The following is a 23,510-nucleotide window of genomic DNA, read 5'->3' on the forward strand; positions in this document are numbered from 1 at the left end:
TGCATGTGGACACACAATTTTTTAAAGAAAAAATGTATTTTATGGTTCTTTTCAGACATCTGTAGGGTGATAGGTACATTTCAATATAATTTTAGTTTAAAACATCTTTTTTAAATTTCTTACAGTAATCCTAAATCGGAGAGTCAGAGAGTAAATAAAAAAGTCAACAATGATGCCTCACTTAGAATTCATAATCTTTCCATTTTGGTGAGACAGATAAAATTTTATTACCAGGTAAGTGATCCTTTTTTAAAAATTTATTTAGTATTTTAATAAATGCTTGTGTATTCATGTTTTTCTGTAATAACAAAAGGTGAGTATCACTCAATTAACATATACTGAATGCTTATTATGTGCCAGATACTGGTTTATTTGCTGGAGGTAGAGCAGTATTGATCTAATTTATTTCTTATGTAATATTAAAGATACAAACAAGCACTTCATAATTATGTAATTTAAAAAATAATTATTCTATTTTATGAATTTTTAAAACCAGTTTGCAGTTTCTGAGAGCTTTAATAATGCAACACTTTGTTAAGCTACTTGAATTATGTCTTTGAAACATATACTTTTTATGGTGAGCACTCTGGACTCTGAACATATACTTTTTATTGTCCCTTTTAAAACAAATTGGATGCATATTTCAGAGTTTAAGTATGAGCATTCTTCAGGCTATCACTATACCTCTAGGAATCACTATAGCTGCATCACACAAATTTTGGTATGTTGTATTTTTTTTAATGTTTATTTTTGTGTATTTTCTTATTTTTGTTGTGGTTTCTTATTCCACTTGAGTTATTTAAAAGAAGTATTTTTCAAGCAGACTTCTTTTGGTTTTTATTTTTGGTTAAAGAATATGGTTTGCATGATGCTAATTTTTTGAAAATTGTTAATAATTACTTGGCTTGACCTATTATGTCTTCAGTTTTTATTAAGATTTGATCTGTGCTTCAAAAAGATAGGTACTGTCCAGTTGTTTGGGTACAGAGTCAGAGCAAACAGGTTTGTTAATTGCATTTTTCAACCTTCTGTGGCTTGTTTAATTTTCTCTTGATCTCTCACTTACTGAGAAAGGTAAAGTTGGATTCTCCCATGATGGTAGATTTGTCAAGTTTGCCTTTATCCACTTGAGAGCTATGTGACTAAATGCAAATGAGTTTTGAATTTTTTAATTATTATGGAAAATTATACCATTTATAAGTACTTGTTTCCACATATTTTTTTTTCTAATGGTTTAAATCTTTTTCACCCTCCTTCTGTTTTTTTAAAGGCTACTCTCAAAATTATGCATTCCATTCTTATGATAGCAAAGGCCAAAATTAGTATCTTTACTCTTATGGAATAGCACGATGATCTTAGAATACTTTAACTCCAGTTCCCCTTTATGATTTTTTTAAGCCCTTCTTGTCTTTTTGTTCTTTTTTTTAAGACCCTATAAATTAGATATTAAAAGTACTGTTAAATAAATAGAATCAGTGTTCCTTTAGATCAAGCTATGTATTTTCCTCCCCCCCGCTCCATAATTTTCTTTTGTATCTCAGAACTGTCTTTGGTATCATTTTCTTATGAAGTATATCCTTCAAATGTTTATTTAGAGAGGGCTTTTTGAAGGTAAAATTCTGTGTTTATTTGTCTGAGAATGCCTTTATTTCACCCTTGTTCTTGAAAGATAGCTTTATTGAGTATGCAGTTCTTTGTTAACAATTATTTTTCTCTCAGTGTTTTGCAGACTTTATTCTTCTATCTTGGGATTCCTTTTTGTTCTGGAGAAGTCAACCATTAGTCTAATTTTTGTTCTTAGGTTAGACTGTCCTTTTTCTCTCTTGGTTGCTAATACTCTCTTCTGAAATCTCTTTCCTATTTTATTTTTCAGATATTACTATTACATGTTTATTAGACTTTCTCATTCTATCCCCCTTGTTTGTTAAACTTTCAAGACCTTATCAGTCTTGTGCTGCATTCTGAGTATTTTTTTAAGGTCTGTCTCTCCAGTTTGCTAATTTGCCTCTCTGATGTGTCAGATCTTCTGTTTAAACCACTGATTAACTTTTGACTCAGTAATTATATCTTTCTTTCGGAGAAGGTCTGTTTGATTCTTTTTATCTTTGCTTTTTCGTTTTATTATTCTTTTAATTCCATTATTTCTTTAGAAATTAAAACTTTTTTTTTTTTTTTTTTTTTTAGTTTTATGCCTGATAATTCCAAAATCTGAAGTCAGATCTGTGGTGTTCTGAATATACCTTTTGTTTTTAGCTTGCTATTTCTCATGGTTGTGGTAGTAGCAGTGGCAGTGGTGTGTGTGTGTGTGTGTTGTGACCTTATTTTGGGTGGGAGGGGATTTATCTGTGGGAATACTTTTGTGTCTGGGCCAAGGATGTATTGCTCCAGAGAGAATTTGTTTTGTTTGTGCAACCAGCCCAGAACCACTTTAATTTATTTTAAGTAGCTTCATATTATTTTAGAAGTGATACTTGTATACTATAGAAACATAGAAAAAATGAGAAAATACAAACATAGTTCCAGTGCCTGGATATTATCACTATTAGCATCTTAATATATGTATTTCTGAATCTCTTTTTCTGCATTTAAGGTAGGTATATTATGTATTTATGTGTTTGTATTTTTTTCTAAGCTGGTAGTACATTATTGCAAATCCTTAGGGAAATAACCCTCCTCAGTCTCTACCAAAGACCAAGAAAAACATCTTCTTTCTTGTCTTCCTTTATAGGGTTCAGTTTTTTTCTTTTTTATCTTTTAACTGAGGATTATCTTTTTATTTTTATTTTTTAGTTCAGTCATTTGAAAATAATTTTTTAAAAATTATCCAGGATGTTTGGATTCATTCCTTCCTTTCTAATATCTAATACTCCTTGTTGCCAGAAATAAGTCTGTGCTAGATTTTTTATAAACTTTTTGTATTACTTGCCAGTATTCCAGCTGTCATCTTCCTCAAGTTGATTTGAGTAAATAAGACTTCTATTTTGTCTTTTAATCTTGTTTCGTATTAGTATTTTTAGATTTGAAACAAATGAGTAAATTAAGTGATACAGTGACTTATTTTGATAGTCATCAGTTTTGTTCTTATTAAAACAATGCTAGATTTTTGGTTTCATATTATCTTTAGGAAGATGGAGGTTTGCCTTGAAAATTTCAGTGAGATTCCTTGGAGGGCAAAAGGATTTCTGCATCAGAATCTTAAATCAGTTGTCAGTGCAACCTAATTCTGTATTGTATACTATTGCTTTTTTTTTTTTAAACAGCTTTCTTGAGATACAGTTCATATACTGTATAATTAGCTCATCTAAAATTTCCAATTCAGTGGTTTTTAGTATATTTAGACAGTTGTGCTGGCATCAGTACAACCAGTTTTAGAATAATTTTGTCACCCTCCAAAAAAAACCCTGTTACTCCTATTTTCCCTATCCTGCACACACACAGCACCACCACACTACCACTACCCCAGTGTTAGGCAATTGCTAAAATCTATTTTTGTCTCCATAGATTTGCCTCTTCTGGACATTTCTTAAAAAATGGTATTGTATACTTTGTGGTCTTTTGTTACTGACTTCTCTTACCTGCATACTGATTTCAAGGTTCATTCATGTTGTAACATGTAGTACTATTTTTTTTTTTTAAAGATTTTATTTCTTTATTTGACAGAGAGATCACAAGCAGGCAGAGAGGCAGGCAGAGAGAGAGGAGGAAGCAGGCTCCCTGCTGAGCAGAGAGCCCGATGCGGGGGCTCAATCCCAGGACTCCGAGATCATGACCTGAGCCGAAGGCAGCGGCTTAACCCACTGAGCCACCCAGGGCGCCCCCGTAGTACTATTTTTTATGAAACTACTGTTGTTTTTTTTGTCTTCCTCCTGACTAAAGCCAGGTGTTGGAATTCCCTTTTATTAATCATGTTAATCTAATGCTGTAGTCATCAAGAAATTTGGGGAGGAGCAAATTGTGAAATCCATCAGTTCAACATTTTCGATAAGTGGTTCTTAATGGAGGGTGCTTTTATCCCCTCAGGGACATTTGGCAGTGATGAGAGACATTTTCACACACAGGAATATTACTGGAATAAAGTGGGTAGAAGCCAGGAAAGCAGCTTAGTATTCTCTGAAGCATGGCACAGTTTCCTAAGAAAGGAATCATCCAGCCCAAAATGTTTATAGTGACAAAACTGAGAAGTCTAAATGCTTATAATGCCAGGTGATTTATTAACATTTTTGACTTGTGTTGAGTTATCAACATTTTTTTAGACACATCTGTAAATATTTCATTAACATTTGCTGGGTGACCAGTTATACCCTTTTCATTAATGGAAGTTTGAATACCAGTGGACTACCTTAGGGCTAGAAGTGACTGAGTATCTTAACATTTTGTCACTATTGTTTCAGATATTTAAAACATAAAATATTCTGAAGGTTGAAATTCTCCATGTATCAATTCCTTGTGTTTTTCCTTTAGTACCAGTTTACAAAACCCATTTCTACCATCAACCCAGTGTTTCGTATTCTTAGATAAAATGTTTCCGAGACACTTCTTTTTTTTATTATTTTATTTATTTATTTGATAGAGACACAGAGAGAGAGGGAACATAAGCCATAAGCAGGTGGAGTGGGAGAGGGAGAAGAAGGCTTCCTGCAGAGCAGGGAGCCCAATGCAGAGCTTGATCCCAGGACCCTGGGATCATGACCTGAGCCAAAGGCAGATGCTTAACAACTGAGCCACCCAGACGCCCCACACCCCCGGCCCCTGCCAAGACATTTCTGAAGTATCTTCAGGAATAGATCAACTGTCTTATTTACACAGTTACTTGACATACTAAATTTTCTCCCTCATGTATGTGAACCAAGACACTCCTGGCCTTGTTTAATATAAGACAGATTTCAAGTTAAGGTCTAAATCAGTGCAGTTCTTGTCACCTGTTAAATTACCTATCTGTTGAAAAGATCAGACTTTTCTCCCAAATTTATTAAAACTATTAAAAATATGTTTTACATCTCATACACTCCTCAGAAAAAGTACTGAGGTAAAATATTTTAGCACATTGTGGTGGTTCTGATTCACAAAAGGAAAGTGAATTTAGGTGGGTTAAAATTCACAAGTGTGTGTCTCCAATTTTTTTTTAATGGGTTGGTAAGAATTAGGGTCATCTTGCAGAAATGATTCCTAGGGAGAAAAGAAAAGTGACAGATAACCTTGAGATGATTGTTAGTGGAAGGAATTATTTTATTGTATCTTTTCAGTAATGATAGGTAAATTTAAGTGTCCATATTCTTCCTTTTTTTCATTTTATTGATTAAGAACATGTAAAAGCTCAGTGAAAATTGTAATGTCATGCAGATTTCCCCTCTGTTCTGCTACTTGTAAATTGAATGCCCGGGCATTGGGGCTACAGGTGAACACAACAAACTATGTCCCTGTTCTTATGGTTATATTAGAGGGATAATAGATGAGTAAATAACTAAATAAATAATTTTGATTATGATAAATAAGAACAATGAAGGAGTAATCTACTAGGTCTTGAGAGAAATAACTGGTTAAGATTAGATTATGAGAAATTGATTGGATATACTTGTTCATGTTTAAGTGGCAGCTCAGACCTTTTCAGATAATCACTTGATCCATATACAGCAAGCATTTCTTTTTGTCTTGCCAATAAATACTGGAAAATTTTCAAGTCAGAAGTAAGGAAGTTACAGCTATTATGTAAAACTACCTAGTCTCTGGATTTTTTAAAGTTATTTTTATTCCTGTGAATGAGAGATAGTGAATTTGATTATCAGAGAGACAATTTACAAGTAAAAATCTTAGTCCATTTTTAGAATTCTGTCAGCAGCTAGTGATTGCCTTGACTACTCTGGCTGCAGTTTATTTATTTATTTATTTATTTTTAAGATTTTATTTATTTATTTGACAGACAGATCACAAGTAGGCAGAAAGGCAGGCAGAGAGAGAGGGGGAAGCAGGCTCCCCGCTGAGCAGAGAGCTGGAGGTAGGGCTGGATCCCAGGACCCTGGGATCGTGACCTGAGCTGAAGGTAGAGTCTTTAACCCACTGAGCCATCCAGGCGTTCCTGGCTGCAGTTTAAATAAGTACTAAAAGAAGCAAAGTGGTTCTTCAACCACCATTAAAATAATAAGCTGAATCATTTGAGGCTCAGAAAGAAAAAGAACACTTTACTATTAGGAAATTTAAATTTATTAGGACATTTTTGCATGGTTGATGTCATTAATATTAAAAACAAAATGGTCTTATACCATTAATCTGGTTGGCAGAGAAAACTGGTACTTTTTAAAGATTTTTGTTTAACATCTGTTATAAGCAACATGTGGATTATTAAAATTAGTAAAATCTAGTAGCCAAATAAATGGGCCTTTTGTTTTATGTACAACACATACTTTATTTTCCATCATATTTTTGACACTTTGGTCAGATGTTCTTTCTTTTAATGCTATTCATTTACTTTTTTTTTTTTTTTAAGATTTTATTTATTTATTTGACAGAGATCACAAGTAGGCAGAGAGGCAGACAGATAGAGAGGGAGGTGGAAGCAGGCTCCCTGCAGAGCAGAGAGCTCGATGTGGGGCTCGATCCCAGGACACTGGGACCATGACCTGAGCTGAAGGCAGAGGCTTCAACCCACTGAGCCACCCAGGCGCCCCCATTTACTTTTTTCTATAGACTAAAATACGGTAAAATAAGTCTTGATTTTTTTTTTAAAGAGAGAGGGAGTTGGGGGTTACAGAAGTAGAGGGAGAGAGAGAATCTTAAGCAGGCTCCTTTCCCAGCACCGAGCTCGATGCAGGGTTCTGTCTTATAACCCTGAGATCATAACCTGAGCCGAAATCAAGAGTCAGACACTTAACTGACTGAGCCATGTGCCCCTTTAATGCTTTTCACTAGTAACACAGATAAAAGAACAAACACAAATATTATGATAAATGTAATTATGTTTGAATTTTTAAAATAGGTTGTAAGAATCCTAAAGAAGACACACTTATATTTTAGAGATCTTAGAAACTTATATTTAGTACTATAGTAATGTGCAGTTTTAGTAACAGCATTTTGTTTAGTGTGTGACTCAAGAAAGAGAGATGAGCCTAGACCTTGGCCAGAAGTGTTTAACTTGTTACTGTGCAGGTAGTTTATGGATAACTTAGAGGAAGTCTGGCACAAACATGAAATATTCTTTCTTGCAGTGCTTTGGCAACTGAACTTTAATTCACAGAAACTTCTATATCAGGAAAAAAAGTTGTTAGATGATCAACTAAAAATACAGTTAATATACCATTTTTTAATAGAGAAGTTACAAGAAGTCAACAAAAAGTAATGGGAATAACATTACTTGTATTATCAGAGCACCTCTACTGTTATTTTCCTATTAACATACTTTCTGCCAGTTCTTTCTTGTTTGGTATTTTTCTTTTTATTACTTATTGCTGTTCTCCAGATCTTTCTAGATTGTTTTCACATGAGGATAGAATTTCTTCCTGTTTCTGTAAACTTTGTTTAAATGGTCCTGAAAATTCTCAGATTCTCTGTATTTGCATACTTGCGTGGCTTTAAAAATTGCAACCTTCTTATCTCTACCTCCAGTAATCTTTTCATTCCATGCTTTATTATTTTTATACTTAGCATGGATCATCAAAACCATTTATTTACTTTTTTTTGCTCTACCTCTACTAAAATGTAAATTCCATGAGAACATGGATTTTTGTTCATTGCTGTATTTCCAGTGTAGTACAATGCCTGGCAAATTATAAACACACAGTAAATACGTACAGAATGAATAGCTTCCCTGATTTTTAAAAATTTTGTTTATTTATTTGAGAGAGAGAGAGAGAGAGAAAGCACACAAGTTGGGGGGTGGGGTGGACACAGGCAGAAAGAGAAGTAGGATTCCAGCTGAGCCAGGAGCCTGATGTGGGATATGATCCCAGGACCCTGGGATCATGACCTGAGCCGAAGGCAGATGCTTAACTAACTGAGCCACTCAGGGTTCCAGCCCTGATTTTCTTATAACTTTCTCAGCTCTTTCAGTTGTATTGCTAAAATTCTTTCTCCATACATTTTTTATATGTTTCTTATCACTTTTCTAACAAAGTATCTTTACTAGTTCATATGCATATATATTATCATCTTTAACCCTTCAATTTATTAGTTCCTCCTACTTAAGGTTATATTTATCTTGGGCTCAAAATGTATTATTTTTCCATTTCTTTAGCACCTTAAGTATAAGGATCTTTAGAACTAGGTGAAGTCTGGGAAATCTGAGGATATATAATAGAGCTTTAGCAATAGCCATCAGGTTTTTTTTAGCCTCTGGTATTTTTTATGTCGTCTATATTTTCAATGTTACTTGTTAGATTAGAATAGGGAAATAGGCATTTTTACAAAAATGTAACCAGAATCCTCTGAAGAACCCACAGAACCAAATAGAGGTTGTAAAATAATTTTTTTTTAATTTGTGTAGTTTTTAGCTGCCTTGCCTAATATTAGTACTTTCAGACATAAAAACTTAATACTTAAAAATAAAGCAAAAGTAGAGTAGAAAAGTAGATTTTCTCCTATTAACTAATATTTCATAAACTTATTTTAAAAAAAACTATACTTTTGTTTTATTTTTTACCCTTTCCAACAAAATTCACATACGTAGTAAGTCATGGAACCTTCATTTAAGCCTAGGCATTTGGACTGTACTCCTCTAGAGTATGCTATGCTAGGTATCAGATTCTGCTATACTAAGGTACATTTTTAGATACATGGAGATAATTTTAAATTTAGCAGTTTCCTGTAGCAGTTGTGTCATCTAAATATAATAGAATTTCACAGTGTATAAGTGAAACACATGAGGTCATTGATGATACCATATGGTTAAAAAATATGAGATTGCATTTGTCCTTTGTGAAGAGACTGAGTTAGCATGAGGCATGGAGTAACAGAGTAGGCAGAGAATGGGGAGCCAACTGAGGAAAAGAGTAGAGGAACAAGGTAGTGACCATATTGAAGATTACTGTTCACCTGGACAGTTTCATTATAACAGTGTATCAACATAGAATGTTACATGGTAAATCAATATAATAAATTGCCTTGAAAAGTTGATGTTTTCTAGTATGATTTATCAGTTTTCACTCATGTTATCCCAAAATAGGAGGTATAAATGAGAATTAATCCTTTATCCTGAAGTTGAAATAAAGCTTTTTTCTAATAATTCAGGATCTCTTAAAAAAATTTTTTTTAAAGATTTTATTTATTTATTTGATAGAGATAGAGATCACAAGTAGACGGAGAGGCTGGCAGAGAGAGGAAGGGAAGCAGGCTCCCCGCTGAGCAGAGAGCCTAACGTGGGGCTCGATCCCAGGACCCTGGGATCATGACCTGAGCCGAAGGCAAAGGCTTAACCCACTGAGCCACCCAGGCGCCCCAGGATCTCTTAAAATTTAATGCCTCCTTTTTATGATACTGAATTTGAATGTTCTTTGCTCTGACTTAGACTACGCGCTAAATGGGATAGAGACAAAATAGTGATTGCTTTTTTAATACATCTCTTATTTATGGTTTCGTTTACATATGTACAATGATAGTCCTGATAATTTTGCTTCAAGGCAAGGAAACTAAAAATTAGAATTAGAAATTTATTCCCTTAAGTCCATTTAGCTGTTACCTACTTAGCTAATAGCATATAGTGTCTTGAGATAACTTGCTTTGAACTGGAAAATTCATTTATTAAAAAACCAGACTTGGTCTCAGTCTTTGGAGTAAATGATTTTAGCAGTTTTTGACACTCTTAATTACTTATTTAATCAGATACACATACAGAGTATATACTTTTTCTTTAAACGTATGCATGTTTTTGGTAATAGTTTTTTTAAAGGGCTAGTAAGATACAACACTGAAGAAAATGTTTGGAACTTTCTCATATATATCTATAAAGAGTTAAAGATAAAAGATTAATTCTGATGAGCCTCTGGTACATGTCACATTACTGCTTATGGGAAAATGCTTTTTAAAGATTTTATTAGAGAGAGAGCATGAGCATGAGTCAAGCAGGGCAGAGGGAGAGGGAGAAACAGATTCCTTCCCTGAGCAGGGGAGGGAGAAGCAGAATCCCCAATGTTGGGCTTGATACCAGGACCATGGATCATGACCTGAGCTGAGGGCAGTATGCTTAACCAACTGAACTACCCTAAACATTACCCTATTTGTAAGTAATAGATATGTTATTAAGTCTGGCTGACATTATAATTTTTGTTACTTAATTCATTAACTTAAAGTTACAAAAGGTTTAAGACCTTGGTTGTCTTTTTTTTTTTGGCATTTGTTTTCTTTGGTTTATTTATTTTTATTATGTTCAATTAGCCAACATATAGTACATCATTGGTTTTTGACATAGTGTTCAATGATTGATTAGTATGTATAATACCCAGTGCTTATCACATTAGGTGCCATCCATAATACCCATCATGTGGTTGCCCCATTTCCCCATGCCCCTCCCCTCTTCAAACTATCTGTTTCCCTGGAGTCCAGAGTCTCTCATGATTTGTCTTACTCTCTGATTTCTAACCATTCAGTTTTTCCTCCCTTCCCCTGTGGTTCTCTGAGCTATTCCTTATATTCCAAATGAGTGAGACCATAAGTCTTTTTAAGACCTTGGATAACTTTTTTCATCTCTTTTTTTTTTTTTAAATTTTATTTTTTCAGTGTTCCAAGATTCATTGTTTATGCAAAAGCTTTTTAATTGCATTGTAGCATATCTACAGAGAAGTGCACAAATGGTAAGTTATAGCTTGTTGATAATTATCTAGTCAGCATTACCCATATAACAACCTTTGGGATACTTTTTACAGGAGACTTTGCCAGCAATTGATCATGATGGTCATTGCCACAATGTCTTAGTCATTGGCAAAAATCCTTTCTGGTAAGTATTAAAATTGCATAAGTAATAATAGTCCTTTGTGTAATACTGTAATGTTTATCAAGATCTTGCCTATTTATATAAATACAATAGGTTTTTCATGACTCTAGTGAAAGTCAGAGGTGATACTCCATTATGTAGAGAGAAAATAAATGGAATATTTGTAATATGTAGATGAGATCTACATACTACAGATGTGTATTTTAGGTTAAGTCTAGTGTTTTTTCAACTCTACCAAATCGATACTTTTCTGTAATGATTTTTAGTGTCTCATTATAAACAAGTATAGAAGATAATGTGGGTATAAGATTAAGGAAAGAAGTGATTTTGAAGTAATTTCTAGGTTTGTATTCATATATCTGCTATCTTTCATTGCTAGAACTATTTGAATCTAAGATTTTATTGATTGATGTTTAGGTTATATGAAACTACTTCTAAATGGAAAGACAAGAAGCAGTTTTCTTAGATCGCTTAAATTATTTTCTTCAGAAGTTTCTGCCTTTTGCCTGATTTTAAATGTGACCTGTTCAGAGTTTTGATTTTTAAACAATTAAGGAAATTAGTAGCCACTAACCAGTTCAATAATGGACTTATTCTTTTAGGCTACCCATAACCCAAATCCCAAGTATATCTTCTCCAGAACTCACCCCCCATTCTCATACAAAACAAACAAAAATAAAGTCAAAATAAAAACTCAAACCAGCAGCTATTTTTCCTGAGGAAATTACCACTTAGATGAGGTGAATTAGGAGTTTAGATAGTTTTAGAGATATTCTGGAATATTTGATTATATAAATTAAAAAACGAAAAAAATTTTATATGTAGAATGGAATTATTTTCAGTTTTACATGCATTTAATGATTACTACCAAATTATAGAAACTGGGGATATAAAGAAAATGGTCTGTACCCTGGAGGATCTTTTGTTTTGGTGAGAGATACACAGATGACTAGAAATTTTGTAATAACTAGTACAAAATAGAACTATGTAAAAGTATTAGGCATATAAAATATGGGGTAATTATTCTTTTTTTAAAATATTTTATTTATTTGACAGATAGAGATTACAATTAGGCAGAGAGGAAGGTAGAGGGGGGGGGGGGAAGCAGACTCCCTGCTGAGCAGAGAGCCCGATGCGGGGCTTGATTCCAGGACCCTGAGATCGTGACCTGATTCGAAGGCAGAGGCTTAACCCACTGAGCCACCCAGGCGCCCCTGGGGGGGGTGGTAATTATTCTTAAAGTTGGCAGATTCATGGGGGCTGGGGACCATTGATGGGTAGTTGCCAGGAAAGGCTACACTGAAATTGTTAGAGCTGTGCCTAGGATTGTTATTAGTAAGTAGTTAACTAGAGGGAATAAAGACAAGCAAAGAGAGTGACAGAAGTGAAGGCCGAGGAGTGTGGATGTATATATATTTGTGGAAGGGTGATTAGCGTGGCTAAGAAAGTAAGTTGTTTCCTGGAGAGTTGGAGGAAATGTTTGAAAAGAAGATTCGGAATTTGTCATAGACAGTTGCCCTGATGGTTCAATTTAGCCCAAAGAAATGACTTTTTTTTTCTCAGCTGAATATTTTGAGAAAATCTAAATTGAGTATTATTCAACAGCCAGTATACTATCCAGTTCTGTTACAGATCATTAACTTTATCCAGCTTATTATATACATTCATTTTATCAGCTTTGCTGTAACATTAAAGTTTTGATCCTCATAAGCCTACACAGTGGAAAGCCATTTAAATTTTACAGATAGATGAATCATATAAGATAGGTGTTTTAGAAAGAAAACGCTAATAGGCCTAAGAGAAGCCAGGCCTATTAGGAACCATTTGATTGAATTTGTGGCATGTCCCCATATCAGCAGTTCATTTGATTTACTGCTGTGATATAATCATTTATGGAAAACTAGAGGATTTATGTAGTTAGCATACTTTATTGCATAGAGTCTTGAAGGCCATTTTATCTGTGCTGCAGCCCTTCAAAACTGACATCCTTGCCCATTTCTTCGGCTATTACCACATTGTGCATACAGAGCTGCTCTTTTGACTTCTTCGCTCTACTTGCATATGTAATTGTTGGGTCAAGTTGTTGTGAATATTACCTTTAGAAGGGATTCTACCAATGTAAGAAAGAGAGTTGAACTAAAGTAAAATGTAGTACTTAGCAATCGTTTTTATTACAGAACAAGGCACTGAAGAAGTTAAAAAGTTGCTTTTACTTTTACTGGGTTGTGCAGTTCAGGTAAGTTAAAATATTTCTTCATATTTTCATTTTAATAACTTCTTTATTTTTTTTTTTTCAGGCTCTAGTTTCTGAAAGACTTAAAGAGGGTTTTGGTTTTCAAAGTCTGTTAGGAACTTTTAAGTAACTATGATCTTCTAAGGAGATTTTGAAGGAAAACACTCTGTTATTTTATTTCAGACTTTGCTTATATTATCAGATAGTTGTATTATTTAAAAATTATATATATATACATATATATATATATTTATTTTGAGGCTTTTACCAGCCTCAAGTTTTCAGTTTTCCTTAGAGGTACTCTTAAACACTTCTCCCAAAACATCCTTATGACTAATGTGTACATGTTTGTATGTTACAGAAGGGAGGATTAACAACAAAGAGAAGCAAAAATTATGAAAAATGTTATTTAGGAATATGAATTATTACTATATTGCCCTTTTGATGAGTGATTATAATAATAATAGCAGCATTGATTTATTGAATTCCCACTTTGTGTCAGTTATGATTCTTATGTAGGTTTTCTTTTCTCTTTTCACATAAAAAGATTGGTGTTTAGATGGGATGACATTTAAGTTACCCAGATTAAGACCCTTCTGAGAGTCGGAATGGGTACTGTTAACAATTACAGAGGAACTTCATGTGTAAACTGGGACTGTCTCTGACAAACCAGGGTGGTTGCTCTAGATTCATAGTGCCAACAGGCCAAAGAGTTAAGTTTAAACTCTGGTCTGACTTCAAAACCTATTTTTCTATGTTGATTTTTCCTTTAATCAGCCATGTTTTGGATAAGTGATTACAGTGTTAAACTACTTCAGTTATTTGTGGAATGAATTTATTTGTGAATAAATAAATATTGTGGCCATGAGTAATTTTTTACATAATATGCCAGAAATTGTGGCTTTTAGAGCTAATTGCTTGGTAGCTATGGACTTACACAATGCATGTTATTAAAGTTTCATGCTCTATAATATACAGGTGTTTACTTCACAATTGATTGAAAATTCAGTAAATGTAGTGTTTATGGTCATTGCTGTTCTAATTTGGTCATCTGATCCTAAATTAGAAACACAGTCCTTAATTATTTACGGCCTTGAATACTGTATTTACTTTTAAAAATACCTTTATTGGTGGACGTTATGTAAATTTAAGTAACATAGCGACAGCGTAAATTTAAGTAACATAGCGACAGCATAAATTTGGTTGTAACTTCTGGTTACTATTTGGTTGTTATTTCTGGTTACTTAAATTGACAGTGGGAATGGAGCAGAACTAAGATCTTTCTATGAACAGTTAAGGGAAAGCCTAAAATATTAAAGAAGTAATCATTATTACCACCTGTAAAAGCAACAACAAAAAAAACCTTGTAAAATCTAAGCTGCTAACCCCTACCCTATTTGCTATAACTGTAGTATCCCATATTTAAAATAGAATTTAGATTTCATCCTCTCGGTATTTGGGAGCCACTGATACTAACGACATCAAATGTGTAACAGAATCTCCGGTCAGCCTTTAACTCTGTATGAACAATTAGAAACCTTTGTTGATACTGAAGAACTAAAATGTACTTCAGGACAAAACCAATCAGCTAACAAGTATTGTTTGAATAATTTCTGGAATGTCCTGTCTATTACAGAAAATCTGTCCTTGTGTAATTCAACAGGTTAAAATGTCTAATGCTTAATATAATATGTAAGTGGCATAAATAATGTTTCTCCACATCAAGATTAGTTTTATCTGTTATACTTGTGATTCGTAGGTAGGAATAGTAAGTTAGAGTTGCTGCTGTGATACTAAAGTCCAGGAATTTAGTGGGCTGCAAGCTTTAAAAGATACTATATTCATGAAAAGAAATAAAAATGGAAGGAAACATAAGGAAATTGGAAAAAAAAATTGTTTCTTTTGAAGAAGAAAGTATGAAATTCTTAAGGGGAAGTAGCATTCAAAACAGTAAATTAGTCACTATCCAAAGATCTTAACTCACAGAATAAATTTATAATTAAGACTTTCTTATCCTTGGTTATACATAAATCCACAGGAATAACTTTGAATACAAAGAAAACTGTTCAATGCCAGGGCTTAGATATTTCCATTATTGACGAATTAAACCAGTCCAGTTCCACCAGAATCTTTTTTTAGTGAATAACACATCTTCTGAATCAGTTCTGAGCATCAGCTAAAATTTTTATGGGATACAGCTGTTCATCCCAGCCATGAGATATTTGAGAGATTCTCAAGCAAAATCATCCTGCACAGAAGGAAAAATATTTGCAGTGTATGTTGTTTACCACTATTTTTCTTCAAAGTCCATGTAAAAATCAGCAGATCTTAGTTTTCTATTAGTACTGGCTATTCAGTATCCAAAAATATTATTTATTTTGGGTTTTCACGAGGTTGCATAGTGTTGAAAGTAACTGTGTCAGGTGTGATTGAAATTAAAATTTGACCTTTATGTATGCCCTCACAAGCAATTCTAACACTAGTATTTGATTTAGAAAACTATTTTCAAACTTGGTCAGCTTGAGGGCTACAGCCTATTGTTTTCCTACCAGTTATCTGTAAAGCATCCTAAAAATTAGCATTTTAGAACATTAATTATCTCATTACATTTTGGGGAAATGAAGCAATACATAGCTTCTAGCTGAGGCAGTTTTTTTCTGAGAATACATGAAAATAGCAAATGTAGCTTAGTATAGAGGGAATTTTTTGCTGATACTGTTTTTTATTTTTTTTTTATTTTTATTATTTTTTAAAGATTTTATTATTTATCTGACAGAGAGAGATCACAAGTGGGCAGACAGGCAAGCAGAGAGAGAGAGAGGAGGAAGCAGGCTCCCTGCAGAGCAGAGAGCCCGATGTGGGACTCGATCCCAGGACCCTGAGATCATGACCTGAGCTGAAGGCAGAGGCTTAACCACTGAGCCACCCAGGTGCCCCTGTTTTTTATTTTTTTAGTCAGGAAAAAATTTATACATAATGTAAAAGTCACCATTTTACTAAATTTTTAAGAGTACAGTTCATTAGCATTAAATACATTCACATTGTTTTGCAACCATCACCACTACCCATTTCAGAACTTTTCTCATCTTCCAAAACTGAAACTTTATACCTATGAAACAGTAACTTCCTATATCTCCTTTACCCCTAGCCCCTGGCAACCATCATTCTTCACTTCTGTCTATGAATTTGACTACTCTAGGACCTAAGTGGAATCATTCAGTATTTGTCCTTTTATAATTGACTTATTTCACTTAGCATAATGTCTTTAAGGTTCATCCATGTTTTAGCATGTGTCAGAGTATCCTAATTTATAAAACTAAATAATATTCCACTGTAGTATATACTACATTTTGTTCATTGATGGACACTTGGGTTGCTTCCACTTTTTGCCTATTGTGAATAATACTGTTGTAAACTTAGGTGTAGAGATGGCTCTTTGAGTTTCTGCTTTCAGTTCTTTTGCTGTCTATACAGAAGAACTGCTGGATCATATTTGGTAGTTCTATTTTCAACTTTCTTAAGACCTGCCATACTGTTTTCCATAGTTTCTGTACCATTTTACATTTCCATCAACAGTACACAGGGTTCCAATTTCTCCACAACCTCACCAACATTTATTACTTTCTATTTTGGGGGTGAGGGGAAAGCCATTCTTTAAAGATGGAATTTTAGTTTTTCCATTTTTATTTATTTTTTTATATGGCATATTTTTGTTTTACTTTTGATAGAACTATGGTCTATTCAGTCATTGGTGTTCTTATTTTTATTGAAAAAACTATAATGTATTCCTCATTTTATTGTTTTCTTGTTCAGTGGTTTGTTTTGGGTATTCTTTCCTCTATTTTAGTATAGTTTATCTTCATAATCCTGTCTTTTTTAATAAGAGAAAGCACTGAGAATATCAAGTGAAAATGTGAGGAATTTGAGGAGTTTAAGAGCTTAAACTCTGGTGAAAGATGTATAACTTCAGGGTTAATGCAATTCTTCCTCCAGTCCCCAACTTCCTACCCAAATAATTTCTCTCTCTCTCTTTCTTTTTCTTTCTCTTTCTCTTTTTCTTTCTTTCCTTATTTTTTCTGATTAATTTATTTGAAAGAGAACGAGAGAACAAGGGAAGGGCAGAAGGAAAAGGGAAAGAATCTTAAGCAGTCTCTGCTGAGCAGGGAGCCCAGCACAGGCCTTAATCCCAGGGCTCAACCCCGAGATCCTGACCTGAGCCTAAATCAAGAGTCAGAGGCTTAACCAATTAAGCCACCTACGTGCTCCACCCCCCCCATAACTTTTCTTGGAATATCTGTAATCTGCTGACTTAGATATTGGTTGCTATAATAGAGTTAGAAAGAACTTTAGTGCCCATAACATATTAAGAACTTTATATAAAGATAAAAGAGAGCTTCATTTTAGGTGGAAAAAATTTGCTGATGATTATCTAGTCTTCTTCATGAGAGTCTTCATATATGGAAGTAAAGCTATTTATATGTCTGTTTTTAAACACCAGACTTCTTTATGCTCTAGAATGGGGCTGTCAATACAGTAGCCATTGTAATCATATGAGGCTATTTAAATTAAAATTAATTACTATTAAATAAAATGAAAATTTCATTTTCTCAGTTGCAGTAGCTACATTTTGTATTCAGTAGCCATATATAGCTAATGATTTGGCTATAGGACTTAGAGAAGGGAAGTATATGTGTTAAGTTTAAACTGAAGGCAGACAAAGATATGGCAGTTGAATTGGGAGAACTTTCAGCTGAGTCATAGTCATCATAACCCTGCTATTTTATCTGTTCTTTGTCTGGAAAACTATAGGCCAACATCTTTGGAAACATTAAATTTAAAAATTGGGCACACCATACCTAAAAAGTTAATTATGCTACAAAAGTACTATCAAAAAGTGATTCTTTTTTTTTTTAAAGATTTTATTTATTTATTTGACAGAGAGAGATCACAAGTAGACGGAGAGGCAGGCAGAGAGAGAGAGAGAGAGAGGGAAGCAGGCTCCCTGCTGAGCAGAGAGCCCGATGCGGAACTCGATCCCAGGACCCCGAGATCATGACCTGAGCCGAAGGTAGCAGCTTAACCCACTGAGCTACCCAGGCGCCCCAGAAAGTGATTCTTTTTTTTTTTTTTAATTTTTTTTTTAAGATTTTTTTTTTTATTTATTTGACAGAGATAGATCACAAGTAGGCAGAGAGGCAGGCAGAGAGAGAGAGAGAGAGGGAAGCAGGCTCCCCGCCGAGCAGAGAGCCCGATGCGGGACTCGATCCCAGGACCCCGAGATCACGACCCGAGCTGAAGGCAGCGGCTTAACCCACTGAGCCACCCAGGTGCCCCCAGAAAGTGATTCTTAATTATTCTCGCTAGACCTGTCAAATATTATTTATAGATAAAAATATTCTTGTTTTTAAATTGACTAATTTTCATCTCATCCCCCAAAACTCAATTTCCTACTCACAGCTAGAAATTGTACATTATTAGTAATTTAATTTTAAATATTTTACCATTCTAATAATTTTAATAGGACATAAAACTATTTGCACAGATGGGAATGTGTTAAGTTAAATTGTAGACAATGGAAATAGAATGTTACAATTTGAGATAATAAATATGTAGAGTATAAAGCAGAACCTTGCTAAGTTTTTAATGATCAAAGAACCAATTTTTCTTTTTGTGAGTATATTCTCTTCACTAGTAGTTGGGTAATTGGCCCAGGAGATGCAACTAAGCTAGACAAGGCAGTGCTGTCTATTTTGTATGCACTTCTCATTTGGTAGCTCCAAGAGTACAGTTATACCAACAGTTGGATTGCAGTTTAAGAGATGTAGATGGGAGGCAGAGATATTAAGATGCATGTTAAACTGTTATTTATTACTGACTGGAAAGAAGAAGATTAAGTTTATATCATAATATTCTGAATTTATATAAAGATTTTATAAAGTTATACAATAAAGAATTGCTGCCTTTATTCCACTCAGTACATGTATACTTGTATATATACTCTTAAATTTTGCCCCTGGTAACTTTATGTTATGGTAGAAACAAATCAAATATTTATAATACCTTATAAATGTTGAACTGGGCTTCAAAAGTAGATTTCTTTTATTAAGATTGATAGGATGAAGATGTGAGAATGGATTGTAAGCTTGAAGTAAAAATTGCTTACAATTTTTTTTTTCCTAAGAAGAAAGGCTGTTTTGTTTGATGACAGCCAAAGACTGACTGAGCTTTTTGGCTGTATTCCGAATTCTACCACTGACTCACTGTGTTTTTTGGCAAGTAACTTATCCTCCCTGAAACAAGTTCTTGATTCTTTACTTTTCTGTTTGTAAAGTTAGCATAATAATATTGTACTGACCTCAGATGGGTTGTGTAATGGTTTCCCACTTTAGAACTTTACAACATAAAAATAGTATGAGTTTTCAGTGCTGTGCTTTTTAAATAAATATTTCTAAATTGTTATCTTTTCTTTAGGTAAGTATATTAGACCATTTAAATGCAAAACAAACAAAACCCTCATTGTACTGTTCAAAACATAGCCAAGTTTTTTGGCCTGATGAGTTTTTGGTTATTTACAACATACTAAGGACTGTAGCCCATAAAACATGAGTGATCATTTTATTAATTTCTTTTAGTGTCAGAAAAAAGAAGAATTTATTGAAAGAATTCAAAGTTTAGATTTTGATACAAAAGCAGCAGTTGCGGCACATATTCAAGAGGTAATAACCTATACATAGTTTTTATATACTAATTTTTATGAAGCTTGTGGTGTGTTTATATCTCCCCAAATACTTGAAGTCCTAGGACAAGCAAGAACAAATCAAGGTCAGATACAGTTGAACCCTGCTGTTAGACAAGTTATTGTCTTCTCTTTAGAGATAACTTCTTAAACGAATCCTCATGGCACATTGCAAACTACCGTGTACTGTTGCCTTTATCCATAGAGATGTTAGGTAGAAGGTGTTTAAGGAATGAAGTGTATGTCTTTGTTAGCACAGAATGAACAGTATTGTAAACGGAAGCAGCAGAAAGTGGATCACTGCCTGTAATTCAAAACTAAAGTGAAAGGTAAGATGATAACCTTAGTACTAATTCATTACAGTGATTTCCTTTTGAATGGACACAGTATAATTTTTATTGAAGATATTACTTGAATTGTAACACATTAGTGATTTGTAACATCATATAAAAACTTAAGTCTAGGACATATTGTGCAATATTAAGTAATTAAAATAACAGATGGGTTTTAAAAGCTGCTATTTCTGCATCTATCTAGTCTTGCGCTTTTAATCTTACACACATAACAAGACTTTTTAGAACTAGATCATGTTATAATATACATGTTGATTAGAAAGAGAACTAAGGAAAGGGAGAGAATTTTTAAATAGCAAAAATTGTTAGTGTTTAAAATAGTCTCTATTTGAATAACCTATGTTGTGTATGTCATCTTTCCTCTTCGTTAGCATTCATAGAGTCCAACTATCTTGTCTGTAATACTGTTGTCAACAATAAGCAGATTAGTACTCCACAAGATATGGGGGTTTTTGGTAGTTTCACCTTATATACGTTTGTTTGTTTGTTTATGCTCTCTTTGTGGTTTGTATTTTATTTTGAACAAATGCTAAATATTACAAGTTACTAAATTTGCCATCATTCTTGAAAGCATTATTTTTGCAGTTTCTTGTAAAATTTAAAGCAGAATATCAGAATCACAGTGAGAAAAGGAAAGCAAGAAATAAGTATTTCATTTATGTAACTTTTCCATTCTTTTAAAAATCTTTAGTAGTCCTTTTAGTAGTAGTCCTTTTAGTTAGTAGTCCTTTTCTCCTAAGGTTCTGTGGTAATGTCATCTTCAGACTCTATAAAAATGTAGCTTTTCAAGTATACAAGTGCAATAACACATATCCTACAGGATTAAAAAACTTTTGCTTTTGAATCAAGCACAATAAATTTAGTCTTACCTAAAGAAAAGTTCAAAAGTTCAACTGATTTTGTTAAAAACAGTTGTCAAACATATCAACATTTAATGCCTGAATTAAATGTTTTACTTTTTAGTTGACAGGAAGACAAATAGAAATTTATTTATAGTTTATACTTAGTAAAATAATTCTTATTATTAGCCTTTTCATCATTCATTGATTTCAAGTATTCTTTAGGATCAGATTTGCTTCTCCTATTCTTATGATAAAGGATATATAATTTTGAGCTAATATTATACTAAAATGAAATCAGTTTTTAAGTATTAGCTATTCTAAAACATTGTTTATTTTGGTTACTTTGCTAAAGGTAACCCATAATCAGGAAAATGTGTTTGATCTGCAATGGATGGAAGTGACTGATATGTCTCAAGAGGAAATAGAACCACTCTTGAAAAATATGGCATTACATCTAAAAAGACTTATAGATGAGAGAGATGAACATTCAGAGGTTTGTAAATTTCCTTCTGTATATTGTGAAAGTTTGCTTTCCAAAAGTGATTTCAGAGGGTTTTCAAAATTGATAATTTGTTTCTTAGGGACAGGTAATAAAGTACTTTATGTCTGTTTTTTGTGCAGCACAGGAACCAAAAGGGTAGATAAGAGCCCCAAATTGCTAGTAAAGAGATTGCAGTTAGATTTTCCTTTCTCCTTTCTTTTAAATTATTATTCCTATTTTGTTCCTGTGTGCTTTTAAGTCATCTCCACAGCTCTGGCAACAGTACAAAAGTGCGAAACTGAAAATACTATTGATGTAAATGGAAAAATCATTCCCTTGAAGCATGAGAATTTGCTTAAGGTTAATTTCTTAGTTTTACTGCCACATTTTGAGGTTGGAAAAATAAGTTTAATAAAAAGAAAATAACAGGTGTTCTGAATAAAATGTCTCACAAAAAGTCTCAATTTTTTGTAGTCAATAAATGAGGTGTGATTTTAAAAAATAATTATTATAGGCTCCCGTAAGAAAGTACTTTGCTTTTTCAAAAGAGTAAAATTGCACCAGGGTTTTTGCCTGCACTCTGAAAACAGCTAGTAATTTTATAGAAGTCTAGACTTTAGTGCATGTGATGGTGAGTAATATTTTGTTAATAGCAGACCAAAGGGCTCTGCCATTTAGAAGAATGTGTAGCTTTGATCAGTTGTTCCATTTACATGGGAGAGACAGGTGTGTGTGTGTGTGTGTGTGTGTGTGTTTTAAGATTTATTTATTTGAGAGAGAGAGAGAGAGAGAGAGAGAGCATGAGAGGGAGGGGCAGAGGGAATGGGAGAGAGCATCTCAGGCAGACTCCACACTGAGCAGAGAGCCCAACATAAGCCTCAATCCTAGGACCCTGAGATCATGATCTAAGCCAAAGCTAAGAGTTGGATACATAACCAACTGCACCACTGAGGCACTCCTGGAAGAGACAGTTTTGAGCTTATTTCCAGAGAATTTGATTACTCTTTGGGCTAATGAAAGACTTACATAGAAGAAATTCCTAAAGGGTTTTTTTTTTTTTTTCTCTGAACAAAACTTTCATGTCGCTATAGATGGAGATTTTCCAGTTTTTCTTTAGGCATTAAATGAGAAGAAAAGATAGGAAATAAAGAAATATTTAGAACAATAACTAATTTTTAAAAAACCTAAGGCAAGTAAGACCAAAGGAAGAATGAATTAAAAAAAATGTCTCTAATATATATCAAACTTACCTGAGATACTTAGATTATTTTTATAGTCTATAGATTATTTCTATAATATGGGGTGAAGAAGGATATTATTTTGTAGAAATGAGAACAAAAAGTTTGTCATTATGTGATTTGTGTCAAAACTAAGGAATATGAAACACTATACTGATTGTTTGAAAAACTTTTTAAAATGTATTATCCTACCTAATTAAGCATTTTAGTTTAATTTGGTTTTTTAACAAGAAAAAAGTGGTGGCGTTCCTTTGTCTCAAGGTATTTGGAAACAAGTTGCTAGCTGGTTTTTTAAACAGTTTTCTAGAGGAAAATTCTTTCGTTTGGGTCACCAGTGGACTAATTAGAAAAGATCCTTAAAAATAATTGTGAAAAATATGAGACAAATGTAAATACAATAATTTTGTATTAATCAATTGGATTGAAACAAGTTCTTACTTAGATTTTCCCTTTAGCTCTTTTGTTCTTTCCTTCAAAATATTTTGATTTTTCCCTCCAAAATATTTTATTTTATATAAAAAATAAAATAGAAGAAAGTTATATGTCACACTGAATAAATACATCAAAAGCATGTGTATGGTTGTAGTTTCTAATTTCTCTAACAAAATTTACCAGCTATGCTGGAGGAAAGAAAAGAGTAAGTATCATATTCATAACATTTTTTGGAACACTTCAGAGTACAAAAGCAGTATGCTCATTTTTTAAAATTAAC

The 23,510-nt window shown here is 33.3% G+C and overlaps 1 protein-coding gene across 6 annotated transcripts in view; it reads left to right on the forward strand.

Moving 5' to 3' along the window:
- Positions 1 to 23,510, forward strand: part of CCDC88A (coiled-coil domain containing 88A) — a 132,090-nt gene that overhangs the window by 38,187 nt on the left and 70,393 nt on the right. For 4 of the 6 annotated variants that reach the window (XM_047744243.1, XM_047744245.1, XM_047744244.1 and 1 more), the window contains exons 3-7: positions 126 to 234; positions 10,848 to 10,918; positions 13,093 to 13,151; positions 19,781 to 19,864; positions 21,432 to 21,572. In XM_047744243.1, the coding sequence (XP_047600199.1) occupies positions 21,471 to 21,572 (102 nt within the window). In that variant the 5' untranslated portion in view covers positions 126 to 234; positions 10,848 to 10,918; positions 13,093 to 13,151; positions 19,781 to 19,864; positions 21,432 to 21,470. Of the gene's footprint in view, positions 1 to 125; positions 235 to 10,847; positions 10,919 to 13,089; positions 13,152 to 19,780; positions 19,865 to 21,431; positions 21,573 to 23,510 lie in introns of all 6 variants that reach the window. The other 2 variants (XM_047744249.1, XM_047744250.1) reach the window with 1 other exon arrangement.

This window comes from Lutra lutra, chromosome 9 (assembly GCF_902655055.1).
Source record: "Lutra lutra chromosome 9, mLutLut1.2, whole genome shotgun sequence".
Taxonomy (NCBI): Eukaryota; Metazoa; Chordata; class Mammalia; order Carnivora; family Mustelidae; genus Lutra; species Lutra lutra.